Raw genomic sequence first — 22,242 nt, 5'->3', positions numbered from 1 at the left:
GCATAGCGAGCAGATCAAGGGACGTGATCGTCCCCCTCTATTCGACATTGGTGAGGCCTCATCTGGAGTACTGTATCCAGTTTTGGGCCCCACACTACAAGAAGGATGTGGATAAATTGGAAAGAGTCCAGCGAAGGGCAACAAAAATGATTAGGGGTTTGGAACACATGACTTATGAGGAGAGGCTGAGGGAACTAGAATTATTTAGTCTGCACAAAAGAAGAATGAGGGGGGATTTGATAGCTGCTTTCAACTACCTGAGAGGTGGTTCCAGAGAGGATGGTTCTAGACTATTCTCAGTGGTAGAAGAGGACAGGACAAGGAGTAATGGTCTCAAGTTGCAGTGGGGGAGGTTTAGGTTGGATATTAGGAAAAACTTTTTCACTAGGAGGGTGGTGAAACACTGAAATGTGTTGCCTAGGGAGGTGGTGGAATCTCCTTCCTTAGAAGTTTTTAAGGTCAGGCTTGACAAAGCCCTGGCTGGGATGATTTAATTGGGGATTGGTCCTGCTTTGAGCAGGGGGTTGGACTAGATGACCTCCTGAGGTCCCTTCCAACCCTGATATTCTATGATTCTATGACTCTTTTTTAAGAAAAAATATATTGATCATTTAATTTACCCAGAATATATTTTACTGAGTTTATAACATGAAACAGCTCCTCTTATTTTGTATAGCTATGTTTATATACAGAACAGACTGCCTCAGTTAAAAGCGTAACAGTCCTTAACGAATTTTACTAAGGAAATTTAATTAACTCTTTTCTTTTACAAGCAAATTAGATAAGCACAGTTCTATTGCATTGACTTCTCCTATGTAAAGTATTCCCAGACTTTCAATCAGGTTTTGATCTGCAAACTAAATTACTGGCAATATCACAAATCACAAAGCATTTGAAATCCAACATTTTAAAGTCGATTTAAATTTAAAAAGAAGATTTTCAGGGGGAAATCATTTTAATGTATTTTAAAGTTAATTAAATTTTCATACAGCACTAACATAGGGGACAGAAAGTTTTTGAGGCATCTCTACTCAGATAAGTTCTCTGAGCTACATTAGATGATAAAAAGAAAGACTGATCAAGTTTAAGATATAAATCGATATGCCTCCGGGAATAAGTCAACTGCTAATTGGTAAGGGTTAGGAAGCAAATTTCCCGATGGGCAGATTATTTCACAACTGCCCATCACCTGGATTCTTGCACCTTCCAATAAAGAATCAAGTACTAGACACTGTTGGAGACAAACTCAGACTAAATGGACCACTGGTCTGAGATATTATGGCAATTCATATGCTCTTATGGCCTGGACCGTGTTCTTTTGCACTCTGGCGGCAAGAACACAATTTGGTGGCTTTTCAAAACAGGGGGAAGTAAGACTCAGCCCATGACCACACCTGATTCTGCGTCCAAAATTAGAAAGAAAATCCATCTTGAAAAATTATATCCCTTCGTGTGATAATGCACTCTTCTGCTCTCCAGTGAGCCTGCTTGAATCATTCAACAACATTAAAATCTAGTCTTTTTAAAATCACCATCACTTCTAGGATGAATAAAACAGGCAAAAAGAGCAGGCAAATTACAAAGTTGATGGTTCCTATTTTCACACAAACATGCTGATGAGCAAAGATTGGAAAACATCTAAGACATCTTGGGGTTTAAGTATAAAACACACACACACTTATATCAGCATGGGTGTGTATATTACACACTCAAATTTGTCAGAAGGTAGCAACTGATTTCAAATGCACATGATACCAGCAGCAATGATTTCCTCAATGATAAATTTCCCACTGAGATTTCATATTTAGAAGTCCCAAAATATAGTCTCAAAAGAGCGCAGTAAAAGTTGTTTCAATAATGGGACACTAAAATACCAGAGATGTGCTCAAGATTTGGATCCTGAGCCCAAAAGTTTAGAAGCAGATTAGGTTAGCACCTGAAGGGAAGGTCCAGGTCCATCTATAGTTTAAATGCTCATACAGCATATTTTAAATACTGCTGCCAAGTTAACATGCATAGTTGATGCGTGTATAACAGAACATAGCTCAGCATTCCTTAAGTTTATTGCCAAGTGGTTGTTTGTTCAAACATACATGGAAGTACACAAGTATGTATAAAGAAAAGGAGTACTTGTGGCACCTTAGAGACTAACCAATTTATTTGAGCATAAGCTTTCGTGAGCTATAGCTCACTTCATCGGATACATACTGTGGAAAGTACAGAAGATCTTTTTATATACACAAAGCATGAAAAAATGGGTGTTTACCACTACAAAAGGTTTTCTCTCCCCCCACCCCACTCTCCTGCTGGTAATAGCTTATCTAAAGTGATCACTCTCCTTACAATGTGTATGATAATCAAGGTGGGCCATTTCCAGCACAAATCCAGGGTTTAACAAGAACATCTGGGGGGGGGGGGCGGTGTAGGAAAAAACAAGGGGAAATAGGTTACCTTGCATAATGACTTAGCCACTCCCAGTCTCTATTCAAGCCTAAGTTAATTGTATTCAATTTGCAAATGAATTCCAATTCAACAGTCTCTCGCTGGAGTCTGGTTTTGAAGTTTTTCTGTTTCAAGTATGTATGTTCTATGAGCACAATTGGCTTTTATTTGAACTTTATATTCCAAAAGGAAAGTTATAACATCATTAATCTGCCAACAGAAAAGGACATTCTGTCAATTGGTCTAAGCATCAAAAGAGTTAACACAACGGAATTTAGCAAGAGAATTACACCCTACCTGGAAATACTTGGATGGGGATGTGGGTGTTCACCATCCCAGACGGCTTCAACAAAGTGCTACAGATGGCTGACTTTTTCTATAAAAAGGTATGCATATTTAGCTTAAAATGAAAACTTCATATTTTTTATGCCACTTATGTATTGAAAGCCCCATACATGTCTAATTATTCCAGTTAATTGACCCCTAGCCCCAGGTCAGCAGCTCGTCATTTAACTTTAAAGCACTGGGCAGCACCTACTATAAAAAATACAAACAGTGAAACTTTTTGTTTCCTCTTGTGCATAAGAGCAGTCAGATTCCCTACCTTCTGAAATCTCAAGCAGTCCTTCCAGTTCAACTTACTGTAAAAAGACAGGCAACAGTGCCCTAATTACTACGACAGTTGTCTTGAGCGTTCAAATAAAATCTCTCTTCGGTGTTCCTTTTGCATTTCTTCAAAGGGCATGACAAATCCACTTGCCAGTAATGAGTAGGAAACTTTCTCGGGAAAATTTAACAATTTCTAGTCCTTATGGTTGAAACAATAAGTTCCAAATGTGAACTAAATATACACTGCTGAAGTGATATTCTTTCTGAATCTGCAGACAGATCATTCCAGTACTGTTGTAGCTGGTCGTAAGATTGCCTAAGTAGGTGTCAATTCGGAAATAGTGAAGTATTTCAGCTACTAAAATGTTGAAATCACTAGTCAGGAAGACTTGATTTAATCATGGATTTCTACATAAAAGTGCATTTTTGTTGGTTGTTATAACCTTAATACATATTCTTCACAACTCAGAGATAGATGTAGGTTTCATTTTTAGAAGGTACACACTATACATTTTTAAGTGATTTATTTTGAAAATTTTTCAGATTAGTTTTACAGCTATATCACAAAATGAATGATTGTTTGGTCATTTCATTTACCAAAGGTAATTGAAGCAGATATTTATGAAGTCATGGGGAGGTGAACTATCTCCAATTCAACAGGTTAATCATTAATATTTGGAGGATTTTCTTGCCATGCTGTATTAGGAGGAGAACATCACCAGACAGACATTTAAATTGTTTTAGTTAAAACAACAACGTTCTGTATTCTGGATTTTCTTCAACAGCAAACATATAATAATTTAACAAAACAAGCATATGAAATTTGAATTTAGTTAAATATTCAAGTTTTTTAAAATCAGGTTTGCTTTTGTTAAAATTGTTTTTAACTAAAGTAGTTAAATGAAATATTTAAAAAAAAATTAAATTGACTAAGTCAGCCAGGTCAAAATGAGAAACTTAAAATATTGGCTTCTGCAGCTAACTCAGTCATCTTCATTGTCATTTTCCTGTTTGTTCATAATCTGGAAAAAAAAAACAAGCTTTCCTGCTTTTTCAGGTCCCAGACAATTTCTCAGTTTGGGATGAATTAGTCCAAAGGAAGAAAATATTCTTTCTACGCCGGCAGAAGAAGCTACTGTTGTTAAAAGTGAGATCATCACTTCAACAGTCTCTGAATCCAAGTGCTTAAGTGACTTCCACCAGTTCACTGGTGTCACTTTCTTTAAAACATCGTCAGCAAACGTATATTTCTTGAATGGTTCTTATTCCCCAACTGGGTCTCTTTTACAGCCTGCTGCCATTATAGGTTTCCCCTTCTAGTAAGAGAATGGTATGGTAGATCTCAAATCAATGAAGGTTACACTCAGAAAGACCTCGAGACTTTGGAATATGCTGCTCAAACCGTTTCACTTTCGTTTCTAATGCCTGTCCCACCCTTCTCACATTTATCTCCAGACTTCTTCTTCTTGTCCAGATCTATTCCACCCTCAACAATCTTCTATTCATTGAACTTTTTGAAACTTTTCACTTGTAGAGAGAGGTAAGGGATTGACTCTGTGTATACAAATGTGCAGAGAGACAAAAGGGTTGAGGTCTGTTATTTATCACTTCTATATATTTATTTTTAAAAAAATTGCTGTTAACAAGCATGTTATCCCTGGAGACACAAATCCACGGTTTGAGAACTGCAAAACTAAGCACCTCTGATGGTATCTTCTAGACTGAGCACTGAGTCCCATTGGGTAGATAGAAAGATAAACCTAAATAATCTATACAGAAGCCCCTGGAACCCCATAAGACTGGGTCCCTAATCCATGAACTATTGGAACTCATTTCTAAAACAGAACATGAATACATTTGTCTCATACTATAGAATTAGAATTTATAATCCCTGTTCCATGATGAGATATCTTTGAGCTATAATGTATCTTAATTAAAACTATCTTTAGATAGGTTTTTTCCCTCAAAAAGCATTTTACCAAAAAAATGCTATTTAAATTAAAAAAATCCAATTTATTTATTTATTTTTTAAATCATTGATTTTTATCCATCCTGGCAGTCTGCTGGGAATAATACAGTGAATGCAGAGAACTGTGCAGCCTGGAAACACAACAGAACCTCAGAGTTACGAACACCAGAGTTACAAACTGATCAGTCAACCGCACATCTCTTTTGGAACCGGAAGTACGCAATCAGGCAGCAGCAGCAGACAAAAAAAAAAGAAGTAAACATAGTACAGTACTGTGTTAAATATAAACTATTAAAAAACAAAGGGGAGGTTTAAAAAAAGATATGGCAAGGTAAGGAAAGATGTTTCTGTGCTTGTTTCAATTAAATGAAGATTGTTAAAAGCTGTATAGTAAAGTTTCAAAGTTGTATTAAGCCAATGTTCAGTTGTAAGAACAACCATTACGCTTTGTTCAGAGTAAAAACAGTTCAGACCTATGAACAACCTCCATTCCCAAGGTGTTTGGAACGGAGGTTCTTTGTGTGTGTGTATATCTATTTATCTATTTACCTACCTACTGTATTTTCCACTGCATGCATCCGATGAAGTGGGTTTTAGCCCACTAAAGCTTAGGCTCAAATAAATTTGTTAGTCTCTAAGCTGCCACTAGTACTCCTCGTTCTTTTTGCTGATACAGACTAACACGGCTGCCACTCTGAAACCTGAGGTTCTACTGTACCCTGTTCAGAAGGGAGAGAGACATGGGTTTCCATTCAAAAAAGGCCATGGATAAGGAACTGGATGAGGTCCCTGAGAGTGGGTACCCTTGCTGGACCACTGAGAGGAGGTACAAGTGCAGTTGTCCTGAACTGTGACAAGAACCATGGTGACTAATTTTTTGTACATCAGTATGCAAATTTAGGTCTTCATATCAGCTCTGACTGGCAGGAACAGCAGCCTCCATCAGCTACCACCACTGAAACTTTCTGCCTGTATTTTACATTTATCTGGATTCAAAGTTTATGTTTTAGTAAGTAAACTTCATAGACTGGCTGTCTGAAAATGGACTGCTGCCATTACAGGGCTTCCTAACAAGGCCAGGACATGGAGGACATTATGGAGAGTCAGAAGACCTGAAGCAAACCCTTAAGAATTCCATACATATGAGCCCTCCAAATCCTCTTGTCTGGGGGGCAGCTTGGGGGCACTCCTCCAGATATATGCACACATAGTATCTTTGTGGGGAGATTTGGGACAACTCTTAAAGTAGAAAATCACTGTTTTTCCTTTTTAAAAAGAGGTATTGGTTACTTGCTGAGAGACAGCAATATAGTGAGATACAAACAGGAATAAATAAAAGGAAACAATTTAGCATCAACATAATGAAGTCTAATACATGTACTCACATTTGCCTCTGTTACAAAGAATGAAAAAGTTTCTCATATCCCGTTCCTCTATATTGTCTTTGTAGAATCTTTTTATATAATTTTGACAGTTATCAATGTTTATTTTTAAGCTTTTTTATTTGTATCTATTTATAGTTTCACAGGTGCGTAAAACTACAGGGAAGTCAGGCAATAATTATGACAGTAGATGTTGAGACTCAAAGTTACAGCTTTATAAGCTTTAAAACACAAATTGTCAATATCACATGACAAAACATACAAAATAAATATCCTTAAACTCTAATAAGTTCAAGCAGCATTTTTCTTACTTTGCCTATCTGTAAATTTTGATTATCCATGTAAATATTTTTCATCAGTTTGTGTGTATACAATGAAATCAACATTTACTGATAAAAATCTAATCCTTCCAAGCATAAGTCTATATAGCAGATTGAGTAAAGTGGACATGACTTCTACAGCTGTGTACAGCATGACAATGTCCCTATGCTGGTGTACGTGAAAAATACCAGGATATGTCAGCCAACTCAATCTCTAAAGGAATAAATAATGAAAAATTGGGAAATTGAGAATTCCACATCCAAATTGTAAAGTTTCTCCCCACCCTGTGGACCTGGTGAGCTCCACAGGAAGGAACTCTGGTTCCTGCAAATCATAAGATATCTAGACAGAAGGAGAGAGAGAGAAAAGACAGCTGGAGAAATATCAGGGAGACTTACTGAAATCTTACAGAATGGAGAACTCCCAGTGCCCCTTATAAGTTTAATGGCTGCCCCACTTCCCAACACTTAGGCATTTCCGAGACAAATAACCCTTTTTTGGCTCTTTAGAGTTCCAGGAGCCAGTTTTGGAACATCAAAGAGAAGATTGTCTAATTGCTCACAGTTCCAAGCCTCTTTCAGCCAGCCCTCAGCCTCAAAAGTTCTCTTCAGGCTATTCTCAGGGCTACATTCCCAATTCTTATTCAGGCTGTGCCCTTAGCTTTCTGCTCTCTCTCACTTCTTTCATGGAGAGAAAGAAACAGACAAACACTCACACACTCGCCCTCACAAAACAATATCCAGCCAAACCCCTCTGCCCACATGCACCTTTGTTTCAACTATTTGGTTTCATAAAGCAGCTTGTTTCTTCCTTTTATCAATAAAGGGCAGCTGTTAAACCCACCAGTTTTGATGAGGTTTACCTAACCCATAACACTATTTAAGTTAGGGGAAGCTAAGATGGACTTTAAAACGCATGGGACTGGGGAATGCCACAAACCTTGTTAGGTTCACAAGGGGCACTACGCTGAGCTTCCTAAAGCTTGAAGTGGCTGGAGTTTGCGAGGCTCTGACAAGCCTAAGGCTCACAAGGGGTAGAGGCTGATGGATGTCAGGGAGCTGAGGAGCCTTCTAAGGCTAGCGGGGAGAGAAAGGTGTTGGGGGTGAAGAAAGGGAACCCTTACTTACCAGGAAAACTTACATGAGGCCCAGAAAGCAGTAGGAGACAACAGGGGAAGCAAGGAAGGGTTCTTCACTCACTCCAATTCCCTACATGGGACCTAGGGATTAGTAGGAAGGCTATGGAGGTTCTTCTCCCCTAATCCTGCTGATGCCCGAGCCTCCTACCAGCTATATTTTCTGCCTTCTTGTGGACTTTGGGAGAAGAGTACCAGTCCCTTGGATATTTGCATCAAAACTTCCCTCCAAGATAAGGTGGGTGGACTGTGAGGTTAGCAGCAGACTTATCCCTGAGGGGGAATCTCATGGAGATGGTTGCTGTGTGCTGTTGCGCAAAGTGCATTATAAAGGTGTCTCAGGAGCAGGGCCGGCTCCAGCTTTTTTGCCGCCCCAAGCAGCGAAGAAGAAAAAAAAGAAAAACCTGATTGAGCCGCCGCCGAAGTGCCGCGGAAAAGGAAGAGAGGGAATGAAGGACTTGCCACCGAAGACCCAGACGTGCTGCCCCTTTCTATTGGCCGCCCCAGGCACCTGTTTCCTTCACTGGTGCCTGGAGCCGTCCCTGCACAGGAGTCTTATGAAACCGCATAAAATCTTAGTATTCTGCACTTTCACTCGACCCATGCTGGCATCATTGCAAATGCATCACTTGCAAACAGATAGCTCAATTTTTCTCTGCTATTTGAAGGACTTTGCAGAGAGGTGAAAGGATGGAAAGGAAGATATAAATACAGAAAGAATGGGTGTCCTAGTGGTCTAGGGTGGAGCAAATCCAGCAACATTCCCCTAATGCAAAGGTTGAAACAAAAGAAATACATCACAGTCTAGTATCTCCTATGGCTGACTAAAGGGACATGGTTGAACTCCAAAGCAAGTTGTGACCAGCAAACCCTCCATCCCTTGCCTTTTGGTGAAGGGGAGCGTGATCATAATTCAGGACACGGGTGTTTAGCAGTAAAGGATAAGAGGGAAAGATGGGAACAAAAGAAGGAATAGGGGAGAGAAATGCATAAGTGAGGAAGCAAGCTTCACAGAAAAATGAATGAGAAAGACTAGGCCAAATAAGTAAAAATAGCAAAAATGCAAACTGGTAAAAATACAGGGAAACAAACAAAGATCAGATCCTAAATGGATATCAGTTTAACTCCAACTACAATAAATTAACTCCAGCTGATGATCTTGTCCCACAAATTCTAAGAATGAATGAGAGAAACAGAGGTGTGCACCTCTTAAATTTAGCATGGTTTGTTTTTGTGATTATGAATTGGATTGGTGGCCAGAAGAAATTCTGGAGTAACTACACTATGGGAGAGAGATCTAAAGGCAGTTAGAAAAGTTCATGCACAGCCACAGGGCTGCCAAAACATGGAACACACACTCCTGCCAAAAGCTGCTGCTGGTGGGGGCAGGGGAGTACATGATTCTGTGAAATTCACAATGCCTCACATGAAATAGTTTGAGAGACCAGCAAATCCAGTGAGGTGAGATTGGACAGAGCATCATGCCCTCTCCCCTGTACTTTTAGGATTGCCAACTTTCTAACTGCAGAAAACTGAACACCCTTGCGCGTGCCTGCTGCCCCAAGGCCCCGCCCCACCCCTTCTCTGAGGCCCCGCCCCTGCTCACTCCATTCCCCCTCCCTCCGTCGCACACTCTCCCCCACCCTCACTTGCACATCTTCTCTAGGCTGGGGCTCTAGGTTGAGGTGCAGGCTCCGGCTGGGGGTGCAGCCAAAAATGAGCGGTTCAGGATGTGGGAGGGAGATCTGGGCTGGAGCAGGGGGTTGGAGTGAGGGAGGGGGTAAGGGCTCCGGCTGGGGGTGCAGAGTGTGGGATGAGGGGTTTGGACTGCAGGACGGGGTTACAGGCTGGGGGGTGGGGCCAAGGGGTTTGGAGTGTGGGAGGGGGCTCCGGGCTGAGGAAAGGGGTAGGGGCCAGAAATGAGGGGTTCAGGGTGCAGGAGGGAGCTCTAGGGTGGGGCAGGGGTACGGGAGTGGGTGCGTGCTCTGGCTGGGGGTGCAGGCTCTGGGGTAGGGTTGGGGATGAGGGGTTTGGGATTCAGGAGTGAGCTCCAGGCTGGGGATGAGAGGTTCAGAGTGTACGCAGGGAGGGGGGGAGGTGGCGCGCAGGGCACTGAGGGCTGTGGCTGGGGGTAGGGGCTCCAAGGGGTTTGGGGTGCAGCAGGGGGCTCCAGGCTGAGGCAGGGGGTTGAGGTGTGGGCGAGTATGGACACTGGGCTGGGGGTGTGGGCTCCAGGTTGGGGCCAAAAATGAGGGATTCAGGGTGCAGAATGGGGTAAGTGCTCCAGCTGGGGGTACAGGCTCTGGGGTAGGGCTGGGATGCAGGAGGGAGCTCTGGGCTGGGGCTGAGGGGTTCAGAGTGTGGGTGGGGGCTCCGGGATGGGGCAGGGGGTTGGGGCGTGGGAGGAGGTGCGGGCTGCGAGAGGGAGTTTGGGTAGGGGAAGGAGCTCAGGGCTGGGGCAGGGGGTCGGGGTCCAGGAGGGGGTGAGGGATGCAGGCTCCATGTGGTGCTTACCTCAGGGAGCTCCCAGGAAGCGGCCAGCATGCCCCTCAAGCTCCTAGGGGAAGGGACAGCCAGGAGGCTTTGAGCACTGCCCCTGCCCGCAGGCCCTGCTCCCGCAGCTCCCAGCCAATGGAAGCTGCAGAGCCAACGCTCTGGGAAGGGGTAGCAAGCAAAGCCCCTGTGGCCGCCCCTACGCATAGGAGCCAAAGGGACATGCCAACCACTTCCCAGAAGCCATGAGGGGATCCTGCCAACCTCGCACCAACCGGACTTTTAACAGCCTGGTCAGCAGTGCAGACTGGAACCGCCAGGGTCCCTTTTCGACTGGGTATTCTGGTCGAAAACCGGACACCTGGCAACTCTATTTTTAATCCCAACACATGGAAGAGACCCTAGAGTGAAGCAGCATGAAAACAGATGACAAATTCTTCAGTTTCTACAGTAATAATTTCCTTAAATAGTTTATTTATGGAGACACTAACAGCAAAGAGGATAGGTCTGAGAAGCTAGATCCTGAGATACCACCATAACCCCTGTAAATAAAGAGCCTCTAGATCACAGCAACACTAAAATGGTTTGTGTGTTCCCTGCTTATACAGTAATATAAACCACTTATTTATCAGCAGAAAGAGCAAAGGGATAAGGAAAAGCAGCAATTGAGATTCAGAGATCCATTATTTATACTCTGTGTGCACAATTTAAGGGTCTGGAATATGTTGGAAAGTATTTCTCTATATTTTTTAAAAATATGGCTAGCATGTGCTTGCGTGGGCTTTGTAAATCCTTGTATATGTTTTATGTTGGGTAATATGGACACGGTTTGCATCTTGGTTCTGTTGTACGTATTTTGATAGGTTTTATATTAGAGAGAGAGTGTGCACACATGCACGCACACACACACTTGGGAGGGGGATTCTAACATTTATACCCCACACACAAAATGTGATTAAGCTAGAATTAAAATAGCTTAAAAACAGCCAACTCTTAAAACCAGGAAATTCTAAGGCCTCGTCTACAGTACGCAGTTATTTCAGAATTAGTTGAGTTACCTCAAAATAAAACTAGTTCCGTCCACAAGACCAAACCAGTTTTTTTATTTAAAGGGCTCTTTACTCCAATTTCTGTACTCCACCTCAGCGAGTAGCACTAAAATCGAGATCGCAGTTCCGGGTTACAGGTACTGTGGATGCAATTCAACGATACTGGCCTCCGGGAGCTATTGCAGAATGCTCCCTTGTGACCACTCTGGACAACACTCTGAACTCCAATGCACTAGCCAGGTAGGCAGTAAAAGCCCAGGGAACTTTTGAATTTCCTGTTTGGTCACCATCAGCACAGGCGACCACGCAGAGTCCACCATCTCAAGAGACCACGCAGTCCCGGATTCACAGACGAGCTCCAGCATGGTCCGAACGAGAGGTACTGGATCTCATTGCATGTTGGGGAGACGAATCTGTTATGGCAGAACTATGTTCCAAAAAAAAAAAAAAAAGAACGCAAATACATCCGCTAAAGTCTCCAGGGCCATGACAGAAAGAGGCTACTCCAGGGACACAGAACAGTGTTGTACAAAAATCAAGGAGCTCAGGCAAGCGTACCAAAAAGCCAGGGAGGCGAACAGGCACTCTGGGTCACAAGCCCCATACATGCCACTTCTACTGTGAGCTGCATGCAATTATGGGGGGTGACAACACCACTACCCCACCACTGTTCGTGGACACCTGCAAGGGGGGAGTATCACGGAGCATGGAGGAGGAATTTTTGGAGGAAGAGGAAGAGGAGGACAGTGCACAGGCGGCAAGTGGGGAATCTGTTTCCCCCCCAGCCAGGAACTATTAACGCTGGAACCAATAGCCTCCCCCTACTCCCAAAGCATGCTCCCAGACCATGACCCTGGAGAAGGCACTTCTGGTGAGTAAGAGCTTGATCAGAGCCACGTGGTGGGGAGAAACCCAGCCACACTGGGCTGTTCGCGTTTAGCTTAAAGGGCTCATCCCTGCTCAGAGCCTCATTGGAGCCCCACGGTGTGCGTGTGTGTGGCTGGGGGGGGGGGGGGAGAATGATGTTGTGTGAAGCGATCATCCCAGGCTGCCTGCAAGCTGAATTCTGTTGCTTGGCCGCATGTGATGGCTTACTCACACCAAAGTGGCAGGCACTTCAGTATAAGAGGCAAAATGAGACCTTGTACAGAAAAAACATGTGCCGTGTACTATGAATTGCCTTTTTCACTGAGAAACAGTGTCCCCTTTGTTCTCTAAAATGTATCTTTTAAAATACTACCCCCTCCCCTCCCTTTTTCTCCTCCTGCAGCATGTGCAAATGTTTCAATGCAGCCCCTATCTACTCCGTCCCAGAGGCTGGTCCAGATTAGAAGGTGGAAAAAACGAACTCGGGATGACATGTTTGCCAAGCTCATGCAGTCCTCCCACACTGATAGGGCCCAGTTGATGTGTGGAGGCAAACAATTGTGGAGTCACGTAAAGCGTTACATGAATACGAAGAGAGGAGGGACGTGCGCGATGAGAGCAAGCAGGATGCTATGGTCAAGCTCATGGGGGAGCAAACTGACATGCTCCGCTGTATGGTGGATCTAATGCAGGAAAGGCAGCAAGACCACAGACTGCCGCTGCAGCCCCTGAATAACTGCCCTCCCTCCTCCCCAAGTTCCATAGCCTCCTCACCCAAACACCCAAGAACATGGGGTGGAAGGGAGGCTACAGGGACCCACACAGTCAACCCCAGAGGATTGCACAAGCAGCAGAAAGCTGGCATATCCTAAATTTTGATTTGGTTTCTGGACTTGCCCTTCCCTCCTCCTCCACCTCCCTAACCCAATATTCCCCCTCCCCCATCTAGCTTCTGATTTCTCTCAATGTTTTGTGCAACAAATAATAAAGAACAGTTTTTAAACAATTGTGACTTTATTTCCGATAGATCGATAGTAACTAAGAGAAGCAAACAACTCTCACACCATACCCTGGCCAATCATGAAACTGGCTTTCAAAGCTTCTCTGATGTGCAGCACGCCCTGCTGCGCTCTTCTAATCGCCCTGTTGTCTGGCTGTGCGAAACTGGCCGCCAGGCGAGTTGCCTCAACCTCCCACCCGCCATAAACGTCTCCCCCTTACTCTTACAGATATTGTGGAGCACACAAGCAGCAGCAATTACAGTTGGAATATTGGTTGTGCTGAGATCTAACCGAGTCAGTAAACTGCGCCAGCGCGCTTTCAAACGTCCAAACGCACATTCTACCACTATTCTGCACTTGCTCAGCCTATAGTTGAACTGCTCCTTACTACTGTCCAGGGTGCCTGTGTACGGCTTCATGAGCCATGGCATTAAGGGTAGGCTGGGTCCTCGAGGATAACTATAGGCATTTCAACATCCCCAACAGAAATTTTCTGGTCTCAGAAGTAAGTTCCTTCCTGCAGCTGTTCAAACAGGCCAGAGTTCCTGAAGATGCGAGCGTCATGCACCTTTCCCGACCATCCCAAGTTGATATTGGTGAAACGTCCCTTGTGATCCACCAGTGCTTGCAGCATCATGGAAAAGTACCCCTTGCAGTTTATGTACTGGCCGCCCTGGTGTTTCAGGGCCAAGATAGGGATATGCGTTCCGTCTATCACCCTGCTGCAGTTAGGGAACCCCAGCGCATTAAAGCCATCCACAATGGTCTGCACATTTCCCAAAGTCACTACCCTTGATAGCAGCTGGTCAATGATTGCATTAGCTACTTGCAGCACAGCAGCCCCCACAGTAGATTTCCCCACTCCAAACTGATTCCCGACTGACCTGTAGCTGTCAGGCACTGCAAGCTTCCACAGGGCTATGGCCACTTGCTTCTCAACTGTGAGGGCTGCTCTCATTTTGGTGTCTTTGCGCTTCAGGGCAGGGGACAGCAAGTCACAAAGTTCCATGAAAGTGGCTCTACATGTACGAAAGTTTCTCAGCCACTTGGAATCATCCCATACCTGCAACACTATGCAGTCCCACCAGTCTGTGCTTGTTTCCCAGGCCCAGAATCAGCGTTTCACAGCATGAACCTGGCCCAACAGCACCATGATCTCCCAATCGCCACATGCCGTGCCGTCTGTGTCCATGTCCTCATCAGTATAGTAATCGCGCTGTCGTCGCTTCCTCACCCAGTTTTGCAGGTACTGCACATACTGCTGAATAACGCGCAAGGTATTTACAATGGTCAAAACGGCAGCAGAGATCTGATCGGACTCCATGGCTTTCTGCACAGGTAATCCTGGAAAAAGGGCGCGAAACGTAGGAGTAGCAGCGGAAGCTGTGCTGTTTGGTTCATGGTAGCCAAACAACGGCTGAAAATGGTTGTCTTCTGTGGCTTTCACGGAGGTGGGAGCCCAGGACAGACAACATGGAGAAGCTCGGAAGCATGGCAATAGTGGGAGAGCAGAGTTGGCAGCGGAAGCTGTGCTGCTCAGTTCACAATGGCAGAGCAGAGTTGAGTTGGAGAAGTGGATTCATAGTATCAGGAGAGCACCGGTGCACCATCTGCTGAAAGCAGTATGGCATCTGCACGCCAAAAAGGAGCGAAACGACTGTCTGCCGTAGCTTCCTGACACACACACAGAAACACCCACGAGAATGTTTTTGCCCCATCATGCACTGGGAGCTTAACCCAGAATTTCAACGGGCGGCAGGGACTGCGGGAAAGCTACTCACAGTGCATCGCTCTGACATTCGATGCTAGCCTTGGTACTGTGGACGTAATCTGCCGAATTCACGTACTTTAGTGGGGACACAGAAGACCGAATGTATAAAATACCTTCCAAAAATTTGAATAGAATAATTTCTAAATAATTTCATACTGTAGATGTACCCTTAGGGAAGGTTATATTTGAAAAAATAAACATTTGAAAGATTAAATAGTTATCGTGTTGGGGCCAGAAACTCTACTCCTGCAAGATTTAAGAGCACTGGATTAGTGGACTTTCAGTCCATGATGCTCATGCATTCTGCAGCTGTGCTCTTCCATTGCACCTACACGCTGCAAAAATGGAATTTTACAGACAACCTATCCCAGAAGCTACCTCTCCCACAGTCTCGCTCTTCTACCATCCTTTGGAGATCCAAGCTCTCAGGATCACCTAAACCTCTGCTCCTGCACTGCTAAAACAATTGGGGATTGGTCCTGCTTTGAGCAGAGGGTTGGACTAGATGACCTCCTGAGGTCCCTTCCAACCCTGATATTCTATGATTCTATGAACCATAAGTGAAGCTTTGGTCCTACAAGGTGTGAGACAATATAAAGCATACATAGGATCTGATAAACTTTATGAAGTCCACCAGAGGTCTGGTGAAGTTTACAGCGTCCAATAGGAACTGAGAGTAAACATATAAGATCAATAACTTCAAAAATAGGCACCCTAACTTCTCAGAATTAATCCTACGTGTGACTGACATGGAGCTACTTTGTAATAATCTAAGAATATTGAGATGTAATCATTTTATGAACATTGTGTGCAACCTGGTCAGTGAGGTGAAGTTATTGCATATTGGGTTATAAGACTTTCCTGTAAAAATGAACTGATCTTGCTTAATAAGGGTGTTATGGGGAAAACTAATAGCTATGGATAAACAAACCTTCCCAACGAGCACTGGAGGCCAATTACAGGGCAGTGGAATACTTCCAGGCTCCAGCCTGAAGTGACAGCTGTTTTGTCAGGATGGGAATTAATTGATTAAATGTTTTTGAAACAGTTAAAAGTCGGAAGGGAGGAAAGGAGATGGTCAATTTTCAGAAGCTGTCCAGGAGAACAGCACATAGAAACAGATTCTGGAAGGAGTGAGTCTGAAAAAGTTGGGCCTTCCCCAGGGAATGGTAAGCCATAGGGAGAGGCAGGCATGTATACAGACTGGTTTATTGTTTTATTATCTGGTTTCTCTTAAAATGCCTTGGCTCATACTTTCCTTTAAGAAGTTTGTCTGGTCACCACTGACATTGTTCCCAGTGGGAACAGAACTGCAGACACTTCAAGATAAGTCAGGCCTACTAAGTTACTCTCAGTTGAACACAGGGGCCTGGCAGCCCAGGGCCTGATCTGAGAGTGGGAGAATTGTGTGATTCCACCCCAAAAGAGATGACAGCTTGAGGCTGAACAGGGTGTACTTGAAGAGATCAGGAGGGAGCCAAAGGTGCAGTTAGCTTGGTAAATGTGACAATATGTACTGGACTTCACGGAGAGCCCAATTCCACAGTCCTTCCCATAAGCAGCAACAAAAACTTTAGAATAAATAACAATTTGTGAAAACTCCTGGTTATTTATTCTTATTCATTTTTCTGTGAAGGTTGCATCTGCATAAAGACCCCCACATCAGTGAGATGTCTTCCTTCAAGTCCAGTTAGCTGGAAACTTTGCCCCTTCTTCCCAGAGGAAGACCGGTCCAAAGCGATGCATGAATTTTTCACCTCCAGACCAGATTACTCCAATACTAAGAATCTGAAGCTGAATATGAACAGAAAGCAAAGACATCAGCTACTCGAAAATGCAGCTGTTTTTCTCCTCCATTATTTAGGCAGCTGTGAGCACATAAAGCCGGTGCTCCAGACTCCTAGTCCTCCTTTGCTACCAACTTGTTGCCTTGATCCTAATTCTTGAAGTCATTAATAAAACAGGTCCCAGCTACATTGGTAAATATCTCCTATGAAATGCCAAAACTGTTGCTCTATTCAGGGAAGAGACAGATCACAAAACCTGATCTGAAGCCCATGACAACCAGGAACCAAGCATTCTCAGATGAAGAGATGAAGGGACCAGCTACAGAACAAGTTTCCAAAGGGGGGGGGGGGGAGGGAATCTAGAATAGCCTTTGGGAAACACTACAGAATCTCCCTAACTTGAAAAAACTAGAACTAAATAAACAACATAGTCACCCCCATTTTTTCCTCTTAAGGAAAAACCTTACTCCAAACAGAGCTTATTATAATCTGAAAAAGGAGAAGAGACAAGGACTCCATGAAATCCACTAGTCACTTCATTATTGCCAATCTTGCACTGTGATTGGAGGCAGTACAAGACGCTGTGACAGAAAAAACAGCAATCTGGATACACATTCAAAACAGTTCACAAAAGCAAACAGAAGTAATACATTTTGAAGTACTCTTTCAAGGACTTGAAGCCAGTTTTCTCCACCCAGAAGTAGCACTCTTCCTAGCAAACAAACATATTTGAAAACTTGGGTGTAGTATCCTGCCTTCTCTTGAGCTCCTGAAGGAACACTTCTGAGTCCTAGCTTCCCAACTCCCAGGGAGATGTTATCTCTTCCCTTTATTATGAAAACTCGGATGCAGGCCCCTTGGGTCCAGAAGGTTTTTACAGAAACAAAATTCCTATCCTCCTATCACACAAACAAAATTCAAGTTTGTAAGGAAGGCTGTTTTTAAAATTCGATATGACAAAAAAGCATCAGGACACTTTTCAAAAAGTGAACAATTGTATTCCATGTTCTCAGTTCAATTTCTGTGGGGGAAAAACGGTTACTAATATGCCCTGTAGCAATAATTCTTCAAGATGTGTTGCACATGTCCATTCCACTTCAGGTGTGTGCATGCACTGCGCACCAGAATTGGAGATTTTTCCTAGAGCGATACCTGTCACAGCACCACATTCGTGCTGCTACACAATGGTATAAATGGTGGAGCCACCTTGGACCCTCCTCGGTTTCTTCTTACAGGACAACCTCTGATATAGAAGGGAAGGAGGGGTGGGTCATGGAATGGACATGTGCAAAACATCTCAAAGAAAAGTTACAGAACAGATCAGTAACCTTTTTTTCTTCAAGTGGCTGCACACATCCATTCCACTTCAAGTGATCCTCAAGCAGTTCAGACAGGAGTTGGGTTTCTAAGTCTACCTGAACAGTGACTTTGCATCATCTTTGGAATGCTGAAACATAGCATGATGAGTTGAAAAGGTATGCACCAATGACTAAGCTGCAGCTCTACAAATGTCTGTTGTAGACATGTGGGCCAAAAAAGATGCAGAAGCTACTTGACATCTTGTAGCGTGTGCTATAACCCAGTCAGAGGTGGTTTCTTGGCAATGTCATAGCATAGACGTGTGCAGGATAAAATCCAGGACAAATGCCCTACATCGAGAATGGAAGGCCCGTTGACAACTGAAATGCACAGCTGGGATGATGATCTAAACTGCCTACTTCTATCCAAGTAAAAGGCCAAAGCCCATCAAACATCCAATTTATGGAGAGTCTCTCCTTATCATTATGAGAATGGGGCTTAAGAAAGAATATCAGTAAGTATATGGCTTTCTTGAGGTGGAATTCCAGTACTACTTTAGACAGGAATATAGGATGTGGATATTAAGGATTGTCCTTAGAAAAAAATCATGTCAGGATGGTCAGCTACAAATGCCTGTTACTCCTCCACCCTTTTCATGGATGTAATAGCTACCAAAAATGCTACTTCTATAAACAGGTGCAGTAAGGGAGGTAGCTATTGGCTCAGAAAATCAACTCATGAACACTGCCAGCACAAGATTCAAGTCCTAGGGAGAAATGGGATCCATGACCTGGGGATAACACCTATCCAGACCTACCGAGACTCTGACTACAGATCACAGGAGTAAGAAGGAACTAAGGGGTTCCAGGTTGGCTCCTCCCTTGACAGCACTGTGCAGAAGCACAAGACTGGAGAGGGCACTCACGCTCCAATGGATAACGCTTAAGCCATGCGTATGCTACAAAATTAAGTCGACCTAATTTACGTTGGCATACAGCCGCCACAGTAATTATATCACTTGTGCGTATCTACACTTTGTGTTCCTTGTGTCAGCAGTTTGCATCCTCACCAGGAGCACTTGTATCAATTGTACTGTTAGTGTGGGGCATAGCTGGATCGCTCCTGAAAGCCAGTAAAAGTTCATGTAAGCAACGCAGTATCTACACTGAGACTGCATTGACCTAGACTCTACACCACTTGTAGAGATGGAGTTATAAAGTCATTGTAGTGAGGAAGTGTGACCGTCTGTATCCTCATGTTCACCCTTTTTACAAAATTATAATGTATTTTGTACAAAATTTGCCTTGTGAGGTATCATTTGAAAACTCATAATTTGCTGATCATTACTGTCCTGGTAAGATGTGTGTCGCAACTTTGTATGTAAAGTTAAGATTCTACTGTCTGACTTTACTGAGGCATGCTCCAAGTCTAGGAAAGCACACAAAAACCAGTTCCTCAGAGACAAAAGGCAAACTGATGCCTCAGTCAGGTGTTAACAAAATCAAATGGACTATCACCTGGTTAAGTGGCCATTCTTTGGCAGAAAAAAGTGTGAGCGAGAAATTTACATTTTGTCAAAGAAACGGTTGGAGATTCTAGGCCTAACTTGGGGACGGGTCCTGGCTGAAAGGTATCCAGATTGCTATAAGTATGTGGTGAAAGAAACCTTTCCTAGAATGCATTTAGCTCATTAAGTTAGATATTAGTTGCGTTTTACCTTTTATTCCTTTGTAACCAATTCTGACCTTTATGGCTTGTTACTTGTAACTAATTAAAATCTATTTTTCCATAGTTGTTAAACTTGTTTTATTATTTTATTTAAACCAATGTGTGTTTGGATTGAAGTGTTTGGGGAACTTCATTTGGGGTAACAAGATTTGTACATATTTTCTATTCATGAAATGACAGAGTTTATATGAGCTTGTGCTGTCCAGGAGGGTGCTGGGCAGTACAAGACGAACATTTCTAGGGGAAGTCTGGGACTGGAAACTGCTGGTGCTGCATGCAATGTAATTCATGGGTGGGTGGCTATAGCACTCATACAATATAGCTGGGAGTGATTTACATGCTGGAGGCTGTGTGAGAGCAGACCAGGAGTGGTAGCTCTCACTGCAAAGCAGTGTAAGAGGCACCCCAAGCTGGAGAATTGAGCGGTCACAGTTGTTCAGCTGTCCAGATTGTATCTTGGGTAATGTCACAGGCAGTTACTTCAATGGGAGTGAAATTTAAGCGTAGACACTTCCATAGTTAGGTCAACGTAAACTACCTTATGTCAACCTAACTCTGTAGTGCAGACCAGACCTTAGGGATGAATTTCCATCTATGGTCATGCACACACCTGAAGTGGAACGGGGACATGTGCAATCACCTGAAGAACTACTTGTCCAGCTCACCTAACTTTTTTCTTTACACAAATTCTCATCTGGCAACCGACTACACGTGCAGATTTTCTAGTATACGTTATTTTTTCTGACAGATGGGAAAGATGGAGCAAGGTTTCCAACCTAAAGCTTGTCAAAATCTTAGTACAAATTAGCTTTTTTTTTTTTTTAATCAAAAAACCCCAATAAAGTTAACTGTAACACGGACAGTATTTTGAAAGCAACAATACCAATGCACTAGGTGCAGTAAACTCCATTTTTAAATTTTCTAGTAGTTAAGTTTGTTAATTCAAAGAAATTATTTTGGGATCTCTAAGGTGTTTTATAAAATAAAATTCACTATTTTATAGCACTGCTAAAGCATGCCAAAGTGAAAAAGCATGTTATTAATAAATTCATAAAATAACTGTTCACTGAATTTTTTCAAGAAAGTTAAAATTGTATTGTCTTTAAGAAGACACACACCTAAATCGTATTATTGTTAATATTATAGTCTTGCTTACTATTATCATTTAGCAGATACCCCCAGACTGGCAATATAAAATCAGGACTATTTGTTTTATTACACATCAGAAAATAGTAGCATCGCTACTATCATTTTAATCTTACCTCAAGCACTGGTCCAGCTCCAAGAATAATCTGTTCTACTCCACTAACAAATCCCTTCTGGCTGAGAGCAGTGAGGTGATGAATCAGAAAGTTTGTGCTCTGTGTTTTCCCTGACCCACTTTCTCCTGAAATCACAATGCACTGGTTCTTCCTGCGCTGAAGCATAGCATGGTAGGCCACATCAGCCACAGCATAAATATGGGGCTCCAGCTTTCCCAGCTGATGATTATCATACATTTTGACATACTTAGGATTGTAAATGGGGAGAAATTTGAATGGATTAATGACTATCAGAATGCTGCCTACATAGGTATAAATTTTTTCCTGCTTAAAGCGGTTTCTGAGATTTTCCAGGAGTGTTTTCTCATTTAAATCTGGTAAACTGCACAAATCATCGTAGTCCTTCTGCTGTGGCTGAGGAAGGAATCCACGTTCCATCATCCTGCGACGCTCTTCTGTCACCTGTAACCAGGACTGGAGACTTCCATAATGAATAGACCCATCTAGATTCTTCTCCCTCAGAAGGAAGCGATAGTCTTCCCCACTCAATCGGTTCTCGAGGGCCATGCGGGGCCACAACATCATGCGCTGGACAGGGCAGTCTGTAGGGTTGAGAATCCATTCCTCCCCACCAAACTCCTTCACCTCTGCTAGGACATAACATTTTGTTTTGTCTAGTTGGAGTTTATTAATGAGAGAGTCTATTACCTCAGCAGCTGTTGATGTTTTTCTGGCAGTAATGGGGCAATAGATGGTCCCTTCAGCAATGCTCCCAGGGTATATGTGTAGTGTAAACTCGCTGTCCTCAAAGCGTCGTCTTCCTCCAACATCATTTATATTCATATTGAACCCCTTCCCATCAGTACCTGCAGTGCATCTTTAGAATGGTCCAGTATGCCGTCATGACATCAACACTACAAAAATCAAAGACAGAAATATTTTAGACTCAGGGTTCCTTTTAGTAACAGGTATTTTAAAAATATTTACACATACTATATGAAAAGGTAAAGCAACCTAACAGCTAAATGCCACCCTCAATCATATTAAAAGTTTACAAAAGGTAACTGATTATTCCGAAGTTTGACATTTGGAAAGAAAGCAGTTTTAAATATGATGCTTTCAAGAAA

The 22,242-nt window shown here is 43.1% G+C and overlaps 1 protein-coding gene across 7 annotated transcripts in view; it reads right to left on the bottom strand.

The window, feature by feature from the left end:
- MYO9A (myosin IXA) overlaps positions 1-22,242 on the bottom strand; it is a 452,172-nt gene that overhangs the window by 333,170 nt on the left and 96,760 nt on the right. For 6 of the 7 annotated variants that reach the window (XM_077828555.1, XM_077828556.1, XM_077828554.1 and 3 more), the window contains one exon: positions 21,116-22,029. In XM_077828555.1, coding sequence (XP_077684681.1) covers positions 21,116-21,958 — 843 coding nt within the window. In that variant the 5' untranslated portion in view covers positions 21,959-22,029. The remainder of the gene's footprint in view (positions 1-21,115; positions 22,030-22,242) is intronic. The other variant, XM_077828560.1, reaches the window with a different exon arrangement.

Source organism: Eretmochelys imbricata, chromosome 10 (genome assembly GCF_965152235.1).
Source record: "Eretmochelys imbricata isolate rEreImb1 chromosome 10, rEreImb1.hap1, whole genome shotgun sequence".
Taxonomy (NCBI): domain Eukaryota; kingdom Metazoa; phylum Chordata; order Testudines; family Cheloniidae; genus Eretmochelys; species Eretmochelys imbricata.
This window is presented reverse-complemented; position numbering and strand designations above follow the sequence as displayed.